Genomic DNA, 14,278 nt, shown 5'->3' with positions numbered 1-14,278 from the left:
ATAACTTTTATGGACAGAATTTCTAGGCGCAGCCAGGGGCCGGAGGGGGTCAGGTTTGGGGACCACACAATTTCATCTCTGCTCTTTGCGGATGATGTTGTCGTGTTGGCCCCATCAGACCAGGACCTTCAACATGCACTGGGACGGTTTGCAGCCGAGTGTGAAGCGGCTGGGATGAGAATCAGTACCTCCAAATCCGAGGCCATGGTTCTCAGTCGGAAAAGGGTGGTTTGCCCGCTTCAGGTTGGTGGAGAGTTCCTGCCTCAAGTGGAGGAGTTCAAGTATCTTGGGGTCTTGTTCACGAGTGAGGGAAGGATGGAACGGGAGATTGACAGACGGATCGGTGCAGCTTCTGCAGTAATGCGGTCGCTGTACCGGTCTGTCGTGGTGAAGAAGGAGCTGAGCCGTAAGGCGAAGCTCTCGATTTACCGGTCAATCTACGTTCCTACTCTCACCTATGGTCATGAGCTGTGGGTTATGACCGAAAGGACAAGATCCCGGATACAGGCGGCCGAAATGAGCTTTCTCCGCAGGGTGGCTGGGCGATCCCTTAGAGATAGGGTGAGAAGCTCAGCCACTCGGGAGGAGCTCAGAGTAGAGCCGCTGCTCCTCCACATCGAGAGGGGCCAGCTGAGGTGGCTCGGGCATCTTTTCCGGATGCCTCCTGGACGCCTTCCCGGGAAGGTGTTCCGGGCATGTCCCACCGGGAGGAGACCCCGGGGAAGACCTAGGACACGCTGCAGGGACTATGTCTCCCGGCTGGCCTGGGAACGCCTCGGTGTCCCCCCGGAAGAGCTGGAGGAAGTGTCTAGGGAGAGGGAAGTCTGGGGATCCCTGCTTAGACTGCTGCCCCCGCGACCCGGCCCCGGATAAGCGGAAGAAGATGGATGGATGGATAGATGGATAGATTAAAAAAAATTTGATAAATAAATAAATAAAATGTTGGTTAAAATCTAATAAAACAGCTACATTTAACAGTACATTACTATAGTGAATAGAAAAAATATACTAATGTAACTTAATAGAAACTAATTTTAGATTTATAATATAATTTTTTCAGTGTATAAATTGGGTATTTCTAAAAGATAGATACCTTTTAAAATTTTAGGATGATTTTATTTGGGGCTCCATGGCTTGGTTTTGGTTCCATGGTTCCCTGAGAAGGGGAACAAGACACTGCGTCCTCTAGAGGACACTATGGGGAATGCCTCCGTCATGACCGGTGTCTGAAGCACGAGTTTAAACACCATAATGAACTTGAAATTGGCCAGCGACAGCCAATGAGAAAGACTTAGAAAGTCCAGGTAACTAAAACTTAGAATGTTCAAAAAGGTTATAAAAGCATTGTAAAATGAATCCATATGTGGTTTAATCAAAGTCTTGTGAAGTATATGATGACAGAATTTTGGGTGAACTATTCCTTTAATGCCTTTCATTACAACTGCATTTATGTCTGTTTACAAAATAATAGGAGCACAACACTAAATAATGATGTCTTTTTTTTTTCTTTTTTTTTTTAAGATAATTTTTTTAATGTGGTCAACATTTTACAAGATGCCCACTCTTTCCTAACTATTTTACAGCCTACCGCTACAATGACTTGGTGTCTCCGCGTTTCCTGGATATGATAGCTAACCTGTCTGGCTGCACGGCCCATCGACGCATCAACAATTGCTCGGACATCTGCTTCCACCAGAAGTATCGCACTCACGATGGCACTTGTAACAACCTGCAGCACCCCATGTGGGGCGCCTCGCTCACTGCCTTTGAACGCTTGCTGAAGTCTGTCTATGACAATGGCTTCAATCTCCCACGTGGCACCACTGAAAGATGGCACAACGGCTTCCCTCTGCCACTTCCACGTCTTGTCTCCACCACCATGATCGGCTCAGAGACCATCACCCCAGACGATCGCTACACGCACATGCTTATGCAATGGGGCCAGTTCCTGGACCACGACCTGGACTCAACCGTTGTATCCCTCAGCCAGTCGCGTTTCTCCGATGGACAGTTGTGTACCTCAGTGTGCACCAATGACCCACCTTGCTTTCCCATCATGTTTCCACCCAATGACCCACGGCAGCGGCGCAATGGAGCACGGTGCATGTTCTTTGTGCGCTCCAGTCCCGTTTGCGGCAGCGGAATGACCTCTCTGCTTATGAACTCTGTGTATCCCCGTGAGCAAATGAACCAGCTCACATCCTACATTGATGCTTCCAATGTTTACGGCAGCTCGCATCACGAAGCCGAAGAGATTCGTGACTTGGCCAGCCATAGGGGCATGTTGCGCCAGGGTATCGTGCAACGCACTGGCAAGCCGCTGCTCCCCTTTGCAACTGGGCCACCAACAGAGTGCATGCGGGATGAAAACGAGAGTCCCATTCCTTGCTTTCTAGCTGGTGACCATCGTGCCAATGAACAGCTTGGGTTGACGGCTATGCACACGGTTTGGTTCCGTGAGCATAACCGAATAGCCAGTGAGTTGCTTCGTCTCAACCCCCATTGGGATGGTGACACCATTTACCATGAGGCACGGAAGATAGTCGGAGCCCAGATGCAGCATATAACCTACAGCCATTGGCTGCCTAAAATACTGGGTGAGGCTGGGATAAGGCTAATGGGTGACTATAATGGCTATAATCCCAATATCAACGCTGGCATCCTCAACGCTTTTGCCACTGCTGCCTTCCGCTTTGGTCATACGCTAATTAACCCCATTTTATACCGGCTCAATGAAACCTTCCAGCCCATTCAGCAAGGACACATCTCACTTCATAAGGCTTTTTTCTCTCCCTTCCGTATTGTGAATGAAGGAGGCATTGATCCTTTGCTCCGTGGTTTGTTTGGAGTGGCAGGAAAAATGCGAGTGTCCACTCAACTGCTTAACACAGAACTTACCGAACGCCTTTTCTCAATGGCGCATGCGGTGGCACTTGACCTTGCAGCCATGAATATCCAAAGGGGCCGTGACCATGGTATACCCTCATATAATGACTACCGGGTGTACTGCAACCTCACCTCCGCACAGACTTTTGACGATCTGAGGAATGAGATTCAGAACCCCAGTGTGCGAGAGAAGCTTCAAAGGTTAGCCACATCCATTGTTATTGAAAGACACATTTAACATTTTCTTGGTGTAACGGTCTCTTCCTCTCCCAGGCTCTATGGTACACCTCTAAATATCGACCTGTTTCCTGCTCTGATGGCTGAAGAGCTGGTGCCTGGCAGCAGACTGGGACCAACCCTCATGTGTTTACTGGCAACCCAGTTTAAGCGCCTGAGAGATGGTGACCGGTAAGACTTTTTAAATTCAGTTTTTATTGAAGGTCCTTTACGTCCAATCTGCTAGCAATCACATTATTTACATTGCACAAACTGATTGTTCTCCGCTGATCCTGCAGCCAATGAGATCACTTGCTCAACATTTAAATAGTCAGATTAAGTGTTCGCTGTAAGCTGGTCCTACACCACGTTATCAGAGTTCCTTTGAAACCCTCCTCCTCCCCCATTTCCACCTGTCTAGATCTGATACGGGATTTATGTATGCATATGCACGCAGCATCGACATATTTTACATTCTCACAGCAGTGTGTCTGTTTATCTATTGGCAGTGGCAAGTCCATACTAGCTACTGCCAACTAGTGTTGGCATGTTTGAAATGACTTTCTTTCTTCCGATGAACATAAACAGAGATTTTTGGAAAATGAATCCATCTCTGAAAGTCCATATAATGCAAGTAGATGGGTACCTCAAAGCTGACACTTCAATAACCATGCAAAACTAATATGACGGTAATCCACATGTCCCCAGATGATGAATCAATGTCTTCTGAAGCTAAATGATAGGATGTGTGTGAGGAAAATACTAAACGTAACATTTTTTAAACTATAAATCGTTTCCAGCAACGAGTCATTAGTTTCGTTTACTCATGAACCTGTTACATTATATGGACTCTTAAAACCTTTATTTGTGATCTACACAAGAAAGAAAGTCAAATATAAGTCACTTTCTCAAAAGATTCATTTATATGATTGTAGGTTTTGGTATGAGAACCCTGGCTCCTTTAGTCCAGCGCAGTTGACCCAGTTGAAGCAGGCGTCGCTTGCCCGGGTGCTGTGTGATAATAGTGACAACATCACCCGCGTCCAGTCAGATGTCTTTAAAGTGGCTGACTTCCCTCACGGTTATGGAAGCTGTGACGATTTGCCTAAGATTGACCTACGTATGTGGCAGGACTGCTGTGAAGGTACGAGACTTGGATTGTGTTTCCCCCAAAATATAAAATCAATTTGCCATGACATGATATTTGAGATTTAGCATCAGTTCATTTATCGGCCTCACATCAGTGTCAGGGTTATATTTAGTTCCATTGTGTTTTTGTTCATGAATCTGTTCCTTGTATATTTTTTCAGCTTAGCTTTCATCGTTTCCTAGTTAGTTTCTGTAGTTACTGATTATTGTCACCTGTGTCTCGTTTAATTTCCTTGTTAACTCGTGTGTATTTCTACTCTTGGTTCTGTTCAGTTCAGTTCAGTTCTGTTCACTCCTGGTTCTGTATGTCATTACCACCGCTATAATGTTGACAATCAGTCACCAAATTTTCAGCAGCCATTGCTCCAGTCTTCAGTGTCAATATGCTGACTTGATTCTCTATTATTATCAATTATTATATGGTTCTTGTTATCAGTGTTTACATTTGTTTTTACTGCTTAATATTTTGTGAAAGCAATATGGTGAAAGAAAAAATATCAGGTTTCTTTGATTGAATAGAAATCATTTATTTTAAATGATTTCTGAATGATCATGTGACACTGAAGACTGGAGGAATGATGCTGAAAATGCATCTTGTATCACAGGAATAAATTACATTTTAAAATATATTAAAATAGAAAAAAGTTATTTTTAAATTGTAATAATATTTCACAATATTACTGCTTTAATTGTATCTTTCATCAAGGTGAGCATAAGAGATTTTTTTCAAAAACATAAAAAAAATCTTAATTGTTCCTAACTTTAGTGTGTATTTATGTATTTGTTTGTTTATTTATTTATCTAAAATCTATGACAAGAACATTTATATGAATTTTGACTCCCAATATTACTAAGTTGAATTCTCTTGAATAGACCATCTTGAAGATTGAGTACTGTACAAACATTAAAGGCTAGTAATGTTGTAATGCTTTGGATTTCGGAGGGGATAACTGAAATTTTGCAGAGTAGAAATGTTTCCCGATCAGCATCTTTTGTTTACTTTTGTATTTATAATCAGATGGAAGGGTTCAGCAGAATTAAAGGTTTATGGGAACTTCTTGATTCTAATCTCGCAGCCATAACCTCTGCCTTGACACGCTGCTAGCTACAGGCCCCATCAATGTAGCCATTTATCTTACATAGGTCCTATGGAATTGCAGTACAATGCTCTGTTCTGACAATCCCTACTGTTTATGTTTATTTTATTTATTTATTTATTTTATTAATTTTTTACTGTGCATGTTATTCATTTTAATGTACAGCAGAATCTGATGTGGTAAACAGTGAGTTGATTCTTAGATTTAAAACGAAAGGTAAAATGAGTTCAGGGTTTTCAGGTCCAGCAAATTTTGGTATAGTATCCTTAGGAAACTGTGGTAGTAACAAACTCTTTCTGCCATATTTCTAATAACTGTTGATTACAAATAATTATATTGTATTATAATGTAGTATATTATAAAACTCTAGTAAATATAACATTTTAATATATTACATAAAATCATACTGTTTTGGTAATGAGTTTCAAAAGCTCGAAATACCTTTATCAAGAAGGAGGATCTTATCAATATTAATTTGCTGTGTTGTGTGACAATTTCTCAAGATTTTCTCACAATTTTCGTACATTGCGTCCATTCACACATGCCCAGTCTCTCTCCAATTTATTCAAACAAATGGTGCACTACTTTATTTTATTTGAGAATTCTATCTAATGTCCAGCATATAAAAGAATTAACAAATTAACCGTTATTATTATCCATCGTCAGATTATTTATTGTTTAACATTGTATGCTACAATATGCAACACACTGATAAAGCATTCATAAAAGCAGCATGAGAATGTAGAACTATCTATTGGTGGCTATTGTCTACAGGTCTTTTGTCAAGTGTGTAGTGTCCCATTTGGCAAGGGATCATCTTCTGTCTTTACCATGTGGCCTGTGTTTGCAGCACTTCATATGTATCACTAAATGGCCTCTAGTCCTTTAGGCTTGTATTGTTTGATATTTGAATCCCTGTAATGTTCGTACTGCTGTTTTTCCTGCATCAAATAAAAGGCTGAATATCTTGCACCTGCAGACTGTCGCACTAAAGGTCAGTTCAATGCCTTGTCATACCACTTCAGAAGCCGCAGGTCAGCGGAGCACAGCTATGCAGAGGAGAAGAAACCTGCCAGCAACATCACTGACAACAGCAGGTACAACTCACATTCTCCATTCACAGTCAGCCTGTCATTTGTAAATTCTAATGAAGTTAATGATAATAGTAATAGTAATAATAATAACACTTTACAATAAGGTTTACATTTGTTACATTGGTTAACATGAACTAATAATACAAAATTCTGCTAAAGCATTTATATATCTTAGGTAATGTTAATTTCAACAATTTCTAACACATTATAAAAATCAAAAGTTGTTGATATTATTTAATGGGCCTGAGTTAACATGAACTAACAATGAACAGTTGTGTTTTTATTAACTAACAAAGATGAATAAATACTGTAGCAAATGTATTGCACATGGTTGATATTAATAAAGGCATTAACTAACATTAAGGCCGTTTGTCCACCAAAGCATTTTTTCCCGAGGCTAGCTAATTGTACAAATTGTTTTCAATGGGAGCGCAGCGTGACGAGGCGCTGAGTGTCTATTTCACTCTGAGCACTTTTTTTTTGCCCGCTGAGAGTTGACGAATGTTCCACTTTGTTCAACACTGTCACTTTTTACCCAACCGTCCAATCACAGTGGAGGAGGGGTGGGACAAATACCACAGTGACCAACCGCCACATCATGCTTGTACAACGGCAACAGACAACAACAACAAATACTTTACATTGTATTGACATTTTTATATTCAGAAACAAACTATCTGGGACATCAGATACCAGTAACACTTCCGCGGATATTCAGTTTCATAGCACATATAGCGTCTCAACTGCAAGCGCCCACAGCAAGGCGTTTTCAGCTGGCTAAAAACGTTGGTGGACACACGGCCTAAGTAATGTAACCATATTGTAATTAATAATTAATCCATAATTGTAATTAGTCAAAGAACATGGATGCTTTAGATTACAACATTTTGGATTATTTATTTATTTTACTTTTAATGAATTTTGTTTTTCAGCACTTTGGAAGATGTTCAAACTGCAGTAAACGTAACTGTATCACCAAAGTCAAGCACTGAACCCTCCATTAAGGATTTCCAAGACTTTGTTTCTGACATGCAGAAAACTATCACAAGTTTACGAAAACAGGTTAGGACACATGATTCACTTGGTACATTGCAATGCCAAGCTGCAATGCATATTTATCTATTTATGTAAACCCTTCTGAAAACCTAGTCGCATGTATTTGTGAATGAATTGGTAATCTGAATATACAAGGATGATTAAGATCTGCTCAGACACATGCGTTTGGCGGTGATGGTGAGATGCTGAAAATGTCCGTTTCACTGTCCAGTACACCAGGCCAAGAATCAAACTTTCCAGACGCTCTGATTTAAAATCAAAAACACATGGCAATCTACAGCGACATTACAAATAATATCTGCCTTGTTTCTTATGTCCACTTCACGCCATATGTTTAAAGTCTATCAAATAAAGCGATCCTCTGTGAACTAAGTAGAACTTAACTATTAACTGATTCACTATTCTACAGATGACTGTTCCTGGATCAACATCTTTTGTGGCTGTCAAATAAACATAGTCCAAACACAATCCTCAACATCAACCCTGCCCTAAAATCTTAATAGGAAGGTTGTTTGAGGACCAACAATAGCAAAATTGGCAAAATAACAGATTATACATTATATCCCCTATTTGTAAAAGGTATCGGCTCACTATTAATAACTGATTATATGACCTTCACCTTCAATCACTGCAACCATAGAGCTCCAGTTGATTGCCATTCTTTTTCTTTTTCTTTTTGATATACAAAATCAAGATATGCATTTGTTCAACTTTTTGAAGTTCTGATGAATTACACAGTGATAGCTACGAGTTACTTTGTTTTTAAAATGTGATTCTCACACAGAAAATAAGACACTGAGGAAAGTGTCACATTAAAGCTCTCTGAAGGAACAACTTGGCCCTGTACTAAATGCCTCTTTCAAAGATCAGTTAACCACATATATTTAGAGCCCACTTAAACAGAGCTGTGAAGGAATGCACATCACAAAAGAGTAGATATCAAACTAACACACAGAAAGACCCTACAATTCTCTCAAGCATAGATTCAGCAATGGTATTTGAATTTTTATAGTTCATACTATTTTGTTTAGTGTCTCTCCACTGTCACGCTTCATAAAGCAATAGTTTGTCCCAAAAGTGAAAATTCACATTATATACTCATCTTCATGTAAGTTAGGGTTAGTTGCTTTGCTTTAGTTACTTGTTGCTTTGGATAAAAGTGTCTGTTAACTGCATAAATGTAAATATAAAATCTTGATTGTAGATTTTACACAAAGACTGTAGTTTCCACACAACTACAATGAATGGAGTAGGACAGCTTTTCAAGATTACACTGAAGCTTTTAAGCTTCATTAAAATTGTGCATACACCTCATACATAAAGTCTTCTAAAGCCATATGACGTTTGTGTGTAGAACAGTCCAAAATATTATAGTTATTTAGTATTTTCTAGTGGTGCACTGTATACAATTATAATCAATAAGTCATGGTAACATGCCTTTCATCAAAATATATTATCAAAATAATTTAACACTTTTTTTTAAAGATTCTGCTAAACAAGAGTTTTAAAAAAATTTTGTTGAAATGACCAATAGCTAATTAGAATTTTACATAAAAATGTAATGCAGCAACTGAGCTTTTGTTGAATTAGGAAAGGAAGGGTGTAGAGAGACTTTATCAAAACCATTTCAGAAACTGTGAGAATAGAGGTGATGCTGCAATGTATATTATGAAAAAAAAAAAAAAATTCAATAATTTTTCTCTCTGTTGAAACTGACAGATAAAAAGACTTGAAGGTCGTCTGAGCAGGACAGACTGTGCAGATGAGGACGGGAGAGAGCGAGTAGATGGAGAGAGTTGGAAGAAGAACCCCTGCACCATATGTCAGTGTAAAGTAAGTTCATCAGTGCACTGAAACTCTCTGTCACTCTGACACCAGTTTTCCCCAGATACTGTAAATCTTAAGGTGTGGTCACAGTAGACTGTGCTGCATACATCGGCACATAAATGCGGTAGAGTGGAAGTGAATGCACAGAAATTTAGTTTTGCACTGCGTACCAATGTTCAGGTATTATGTACTATGACGTGAATTTGCAAAGCATAGTATAGTATAGTATAGTAAAAAATTATTTCTCTGATGTAACGCGATTCCTCTTTATCGAAAACTTCACATGAAATGCGCTGTGGGAAACATCTTGGTTACTATTGTAACATCTGTTCCCTGATGGAGGGAACGAGACGTTGTCAATTTACTGACACTAGGGGTCGCATTTGGAAGCCCCAGATACCGCTGATACTTTCAGAGAAGACCAATGAGAATTGGCGAGTTTCCCGGCCATTTCAGCAGGTAGTTCAGCGTTGTGGCAGGAGGTCCTACCTGAAAACCAAGAACTAGCTTCTTTCCTAAGGGGAATTCATCCGGGAAGGGGCTGTCGCAAGAAGCGTGAGTTCTGAGAAGCAGGTCCAGGTGGGCCAGTTTGGCGCAACCAGCAAGACCTGTTCTTTGTCCTCCCTGACTGTGCACAATGTCTGTACAACCAGGCTCACTGGGGGAAACGCACATTTGCGTAGGCCCCGGAGCCAGCTGTGTGCCAGTGCGTCCGTGCCGAAAGGGGCCCCAGTCAGGGAATACCACAGCGGGCAACAGGAGGATTACTTGTGCTTTGCCAAATCAACTCCAAATCAGTCTCCACTCTCTTTGAAGCGTCACTCGTCATGAAAGCATGTTCAAGTTCAACTGGGAGATGAGTGGCCCGCAGTGACCTCAGTCGCTGCTGACTCTAAAGGAGGAGATGGTGGAGGAGTTGCAACATGCAATGTGAATGCCTTCCGGACCAACACATGCGATCAACGGCCGAAGCCTCTGCAGGGCTAGCAGTACCTCTAGCAACTTGAGGCATTTAATTAGTGTGAACGCAGCCTTTTAGATCTCCCGCTCTAGAGTAGATAGAGTGCAATTTGAAATGAAAACAACTTGATGTATCCAGTTCCTGCTAATTTATTTATGCATGCATCAGTTTCTAATAAAGTTACATAAAAATTGTGGTTTTAGCTCAATTGTTCCGGTCTGTCTCTGTCAGGGGGCCCAAGTGACGTGTTTCGTGGAAAAGTGTCCCCCGGCAGCATGTCTGAATCCTGTGACGCCCAAAGGCTCATGCTGCCCCATGTGCATCAACCAGCCTTCACAACCGCAGGATACAGAGCATCACGTGTAACCTCAGGACACTTAACCCATGTGACCTTGTGCTCATGCCTCCATTTGGTCTATAGTTGTGTTTCAGGGTTTTTTTGTTGTTTGTCATGTATTGGTTTTTTTGTTTGCATATCCTCAGACACCCACTACAAAGAACCAAAAAATACACTGCCTTAAAAAGTATTTGAACAGATGAATGTGGGACCCTGTTTTTCTCCTCAGGCCTGTTAACCGGGAGATGACTACCCAAGGTGTTCATTTACAAGACCAGAGATGGGCGACTGCGGTCCTGGAGGAATGTTCACCCGCAGAGTTCAGCTTCATCCCTAATCAAACATGCCTGAAAAAGCCACAGTCTTCAGGATTACTTGAAAATTACAGGCAGGTGCACTCAAAAAAAAAAAAAAAATTAGACCTAAATGTTTATGAATTTATATTGCATATACAAAATTCCATCCATTTGGATTACAGAGTTGTAAGATAAAGTATTAAACCTAATGTGATGCATATAAATATGATTATTTAAATAAAATAAAATTAATGCAAATAGTTAATAATAAACTTTGCCATGATTTTTTTTTAATGCAGAATGTATGACTGACAAATATGTATCACATTACGTTTGAGTTTGTTAAAACTGTGTAATCTAAATGGATGTAAATGTTATATGCAATCCTAAATTTAAACCTAAATATATTTTGAGTCTGTGTTTAATTGGGGATGGAGCTGAACTCTGCAGGACAACGTCTTTCCAGGACCCGAGTTTCCCTTTTCTGTTTTATGGAAGAAGCATTCTCAGGCTGGAGATGCTGCAGAACTGGTGCTATCATTTAAGTGATTTACCCGAGTCTTACGAGTGTTGTTTTATGCATTTAATTGTTTTGCAATATGCAATGCATCATACAATATATACACTCATTATGTGCTTTTAAATCCACCATTTGAGCGAAAACTTGTCATTTTGTAGTTAAGCTTAAAAAAAATTAAACGTTACTTGTGCTTTTACTTTGTTTATGTTGCATAGTATGATATTCTGGACATATGTAAAACATTAGTTCCCATTATTGTATCTTCCTCTCATATGGAGAAAAATGTGAATACCTTGAAAACAATCTTTGCAATGGGGAAAAAACTCTACTGATCACCAAATGTTTGTTTCCCTTGGCAACTGCGGGTTTTCTGAGACCTGGACTTTGGGCTTTATCTTGACAGAAAGCTGTTATTGATGTTTTTGGTTTGGGAGCGACTGAGGTGAAGAGTTTGGGAAGAGCAGCACTGAGCTGAAGTCAGGCTCTTATCTAAAGTGTTACTCTACTTTTCTATAACACTCCATTCTACCAGCACAGTATTTATATCCTTGTCATGAATGAAGGTCCAGATGTTTCCTTTCTTTTCAAACGGTGTTTAGAGATGTAAACAGTTCTGCCTCATGGCAATACATGGCCTTATGGTTAGAGACTCAGACTTGTAACCCAAAGGTAGTGGGTTCGATTCTCAATACCGACAGAGCCGCAGTGAATGGCGTGTCCACGGTTTGCAGTGTGTGTTCACTACTCGCTACTCCTAATGTGTGTGCACTAACATGGATGGGTTAAATGCAGAGGACCAATTCTGAGTATGGGTTACCATACTTGGCCTTCATGTCACATCACTTCCTTCAAATAATATTGTACCGTTTGAACTGGTTCATAAGAGTAATTGGTTTGTGAATCGGACTGCACTGCTCATGCTGTATGTTTGTCGCTGGGTGAACCAGTGAGGACTTCAGTGCTGTCTATGTGTGTTTGTCATTACTTTCAAGCGCCCAGTGTTTGTCATGTTCAATGAAGATTAAAGACTCAACGTTTTGCTTTGATGCTGTAGAAAAACTAGTTTAGTAGTTTACTACCGGTCAAAAGTTTGGAATAATTAAAAATACAAAAGTTAGAATTTGTTTTGGAAGAAGTTTCTTGTTTATGCATTTATAAAAACAGTAATATTGTTAAATATATACCAAAAAAAAAAAAAGTTTAAGTTGTTTTCTATTTTAATAAATGTAAAAATGTATTCCTGTGACCAAAGCTGAATTTTCAGCATCATTACTCCAGTCTTCAGTGTCACATGATCCTTCAGAAATCATTCTAATATGATGATTTGATGTTCAGTTATTATCAATTAGTATCGGTGCTCAAATGTTTATAATGGTTCTTATTATCCAAATTTTTGTCATTTTTTCAGGATTCTTTGATGAATGGAAAGTTTAAAAGAACAATATTTATTTGAAATGGAAATCATTTGTTACATAATAGAATGATTTCTGAAGGATCATGTGACACTGAAGACTGGAGTAATGATGGTGAAAATTCAGCTTTGGTCACAATTGAATAAATTACATTTTAAAATATATTGTAATAGAAAACAGTTTTTAAATTGAAATAATATATTACAATACTACTGGTTTACTGTATTTTTGATCAAATAAACTCAGCCTTGGTGAGCAGAAGAGACTTCTATCAAAAAAAAAATTTTTTTTAATCTTAATTATTGCAACTTTTGACCAGTAGTGTCTAGTTGTAGTAGTTTTTTTAGTAGAAACTTGACTCTAGGAATTCTACAACACTTCTTTTGCTGAATGTAAATTTCCCCCAAAGGCCAATCATGCATCTGTTTTGTTTAGTGGACTTATAAGAAGTCTAATCTGTGTCAGTTTGGTGGAGTTTTTTGAAGTCTCACTGAAATGGAAGCCATACCCTGAGCTGGAGGACTCCAGTGTCTCTCTGCCCTTCTCAGAACATTCCACTGTATCCTGATTAAACGTATTCAGCGTTGCAGATTGCAGATAATCAGAATCACAGTTTGCTTGTACAGTTATGTTGGCGCTGGTTAGTGATTGGAAAAGTGACTGTTATAGTGGTGAGAGTGTTGGACTGTTAGTTTTACCATGTTTGACCTGCGTTCAACTCTTTTATCTCTATTATGTGACTCTGTGTCAGTGTTTTATTACTCTCAAACAGCCTTCCTTCCTTCCTTCCTTGATCTAACAACCTCTTGAAGATCCTCCCCCAAACCAAACTGTGCCCATCTGCCTTGGAAATGCACTGCCCTGCAAGACTGAACATGCTCAAACAAGTGGTCAAAATGATTCTTATCTTTTGTATTGTATTTTTGCCAAAGACTGTTTGCACTGCAACGTATGCCTTTCAACAATAAAATGGCCACATATGTATCATTGACTGTTTTATTTCCAAAACTTCATCACATTTATTTATTTACTGTCTATAGCACTTGTTTCAAAGCAGCTTTACATGAACAGGAAAATTTATTTCAGTGTTGATTCAGTTCAGTTCAATAACAGCGTTGATGCTACAAAGTTAGCGTCATTATCCATCTCAATTCAGTTCATATTCTGTTCTCATCCAGTGCAGTAAAAGCGATAATATTGCTGAATATTAATTGTCCTTTAAATCATTTCTTTTAAAATGTGTGAATACAGTAGTTCTGAACAAAGCCCAGTTGATTCATGGCTTAATCGTGTTCGTAACAGTTTCAGATTCAGAAAATGTTGTTTGTGGTGAAACATGTACAGTGCATCCGGAAAGTATTCACAGCGCTTCACTTTTTTTTTTTTCATATGTATATAAGTATTCACAGCCTTTGACACTCAAAATT

At 39.4% G+C, this 14,278-nt stretch overlaps 1 protein-coding gene across 1 annotated transcript in view; it reads left to right on the top strand.

Moving 5' to 3' along the window:
* The window catches only part of pxdn (peroxidasin), an 88,498-nt gene extending 74,663 nt beyond the window's left edge, over nt 1-13,835 (top strand). Inside the window, exons 17-23 of the mRNA XM_082143403.1 lie at nt 1,584-3,087; nt 3,160-3,294; nt 4,038-4,246; nt 6,328-6,445; nt 7,375-7,504; nt 9,218-9,331; nt 10,518-13,835. Of these exons, the coding sequence (XP_081999529.1) occupies nt 1,584-3,087; nt 3,160-3,294; nt 4,038-4,246; nt 6,328-6,445; nt 7,375-7,504; nt 9,218-9,331; nt 10,518-10,652 (2,345 nt within the window). The 3' untranslated portion in view covers nt 10,653-13,835. The remainder of the gene's footprint in view (nt 1-1,583; nt 3,088-3,159; nt 3,295-4,037; nt 4,247-6,327; nt 6,446-7,374; nt 7,505-9,217; nt 9,332-10,517) is intronic.
* Nucleotides 13,836-14,278: the final 443 nt, after the last annotated feature.

Source organism: Leuciscus leuciscus (genome assembly GCF_965113295.1).
Source record: "Leuciscus leuciscus genome assembly, chromosome: 17".
NCBI classification, from domain to species: Eukaryota; Metazoa; Chordata; class Actinopteri; order Cypriniformes; family Leuciscidae; genus Leuciscus; species Leuciscus leuciscus.
The sequence above is the reverse complement of the archived record's forward strand: the minus strand, read 5'-3'. Positions and strand labels throughout refer to the sequence as shown.